Raw genomic sequence first — 2,682 nt, forward strand, 5'->3', positions numbered from 1 at the left:
ATACAAGGTGTTAAGGCTGCCGAAGCTGCTCGTTAGATTCATCGAATGGAGAAGAAGAAATGACTCGACGTATCACCCGCAGTTAGGTTTCGCGCTTCGAAATGGAAATTAGAACCTCAAGGACGAATCATTCACCTATCGATCAACTGAGATCGATGAATAGTAATCTGGTCACCGTGTTCAGGAAAATTTATGTCACACGATATTGAATTGGCAAGATTGTACTTGACTAACTCTAATTGTTGCTTTGTTAAACTCTTATTGTTGGTTTTACTAAGGAGGACTCGTGCCTGCAGCTCCAGATAACTAACCATAATGAAACTAGTCCTCTCAAAAGAGTTCTGGCAAGTGAATCAAAGTAAAATCACTTTCGAGATTGTGGAGCAATATTTCACTGAGGAACGATTGTATCAACGTAAATCTTCTGAATTAGAAACCTTTCCGTGGTCAATACACCCATCTGTTAATTCTTACTCACGCAAAACTAGAGATGCAAAAAAGCCGGCTTATTTGAATCGATGGTTTTTTGCACATAAAAAGCCGGATTTTTTGGGAAAAAACGAGAAATTTGGATTTTGGCTTTTTTCAGTTTCATGATTTTTCTATTTGAATAGCTTTCTTATAGTATACTTTAAAGTTAAATAAGATTTCATAACCTAAATACCATATTTCACTCTGGAATTCACCATTATAATGGATGGAGCATATGTTTTATGAATTAAAGTAAACATACAGTACGTAGTATTTGAGGGCAATTGTAAAGGATATTTAACTTTATTTTAACTTCTGAGTTATCGATATTTTTTCTTCTCTACGTCACTTCTTTTTAGTCATTCGTGTTTCATTTCTTGGAGATTAGTAGGCCTACTCTAGCTTCTAGCACATAAGTTAAACTTTGTTTTTCAATATATCCGTCAGAGCGTACGTTTGTCAGTATATCTGTCAGAATGTATTTTCACATTGTTATACTGTAGCTGTGCAATAATTTAGCAATAATCTTCCAGATACAACCTTGAATACAGTTTTATAGAAATAATCAGTAGCGGATTCAGAAAAGTATTTTGAGAGGTGTTTCTCTGTTTAATGTTTGGGTTTTCTAACATATTTCTTATGATATTAACTTTTGTGCTTCTATCTACATTACTTTTCTTATTACAATAAATACCAGCATTACATTCTTTTTGATACCATTGAGTCTTAATGCTCTTCCCTTCCTTACTCATTAAAATGCCAAGATAACATAATACACCTCCCTGCTCTGTCTCTAATTCTAATTCTATTCCCTTCTCCTTATCTTCAATACTACCAACAAACTCTATCAACTCTTCTTTTGATCCTTCCCATATCCCAGAAAGAAGAGGATATGATAGCCTTACGAAAAGGAAGGACATAGTGGTAAAGAGAGCTGACAAATGAGGGGCGACAGTGGTAATAAATAAAGCGTGGTATGAGGACAAGGTAAAGAATTTGGTGGATGGACAGTATGAATTAGTTGACAAGAAGAAAAGAAGAAATTATAGAAGAATTAAAAGAAGAATGTAAAAAGAAGGGACTTAAGAAATGGATGAATGAAGATGGAAGAGTGCCGGTGTTAAAGGGTTATCCAAAAATACACAAAAAGGAAGTAAAGCTTAGACCAGTTATGGACTGTAGGAATAATTATTTGGAACCGCTAGAAAGTGAATTGAAACCAGTGTTAGAGTGGGTAAGAGACAGACAAGAGACTTTGGCAGTTAAAGACTATAGAGAAGTAATAAACTACACCAGTAATGCTAAAATTAATAATGATTGTATTTTGTTTAGTTTAGATGTGAAAGCCATGTTCCCTACTCTAAAAAGAAGTGCTATACTTGATACGATTAAGAGAGTTATGGGGGGAGAATGTGATAAAGGCTGGAAATGGGAGAAAGTTAGAAAAGCCCTCAACTTAATGTGGGAGTTTGGTTTCTGTAAAGTTAAGAATGACATATATAGGATTAAGGATGGTTTAAGTATAGGATCTAAGATAAGTCCGGTATTGTCTGATATCATTATGAATGTATGGGAGAAGGATGTGGTAAAAAAGGGGAAAGAAAAGATTCGATTTTTATGTAGATACGTTGATGATTGTTTTGGGATATGGGAAGGATAAAAAGAAGAGTTGATAGAGTTTGTTGGTAGTATTGAAGATAAGGAGAAGTGAACAGAATTAGAATTAGAGACAGAGCAGGGACGTGTATTATGTTATCTTGACATTTTAATGAGTAAGGAAGGGAAGAGCATTAAGACTCAATGGTATCAAAAAGAATGTAATGCTGGTATTTATTGTAATAAGAAAAGTAATGTAGATAGAAGCACAAAAGTTAATTTCATAATAAATATGTTAGAAAGAATTACCAAAATTTGTAACAAGAATGTAGAAGAGAATGTGGAAATCTTTAAAGAACAGCTGTATAAGAATGGTTATAGTAAAAGGGATATCGTTAAAGCAAGCAGAAATTGATGTTCTGGTTGTATAATTCGGTTTCAAGATCCCTTATTTCTTTGTTTACTGGATAGCCTTTGATTACACGTGTAAATATGGGAGGCTTCTTCGTCTTCGGTTTCCCCTTGGAACTGGCTGGTTGGCTATTGTTTGTTTCGGTACGTGCTTCTGATTGGTTAGAATTTGTAGCTGCTGTAGTGGTAGCTGTACTCTTGTTT

At 34.5% G+C, this 2,682-nt stretch overlaps 1 protein-coding gene across 1 annotated transcript; it reads left to right on the top strand.

Annotated features, from left to right (window-relative positions):
- Window positions 1-1,564: 1,564 nt before the first annotated feature.
- On the top strand, window positions 1,565-2,131 carry LOC145666135 (uncharacterized). The gene has a single exon (XM_081733220.1). The coding sequence runs from the start codon at window positions 1,565-1,567 to the stop codon at window positions 2,129-2,131; it is 567 nt and encodes a 188-aa protein (XP_081589346.1).
- Window positions 2,132-2,682: the final 551 nt, after the last annotated feature.

Source organism: Thermobia domestica, chromosome 12 (genome assembly GCF_964235325.1).
Source record: "Thermobia domestica chromosome 12, izTheDome1.hap1.1, whole genome shotgun sequence".
NCBI classification, from domain to species: domain Eukaryota; kingdom Metazoa; phylum Arthropoda; class Insecta; order Zygentoma; family Lepismatidae; genus Thermobia; species Thermobia domestica.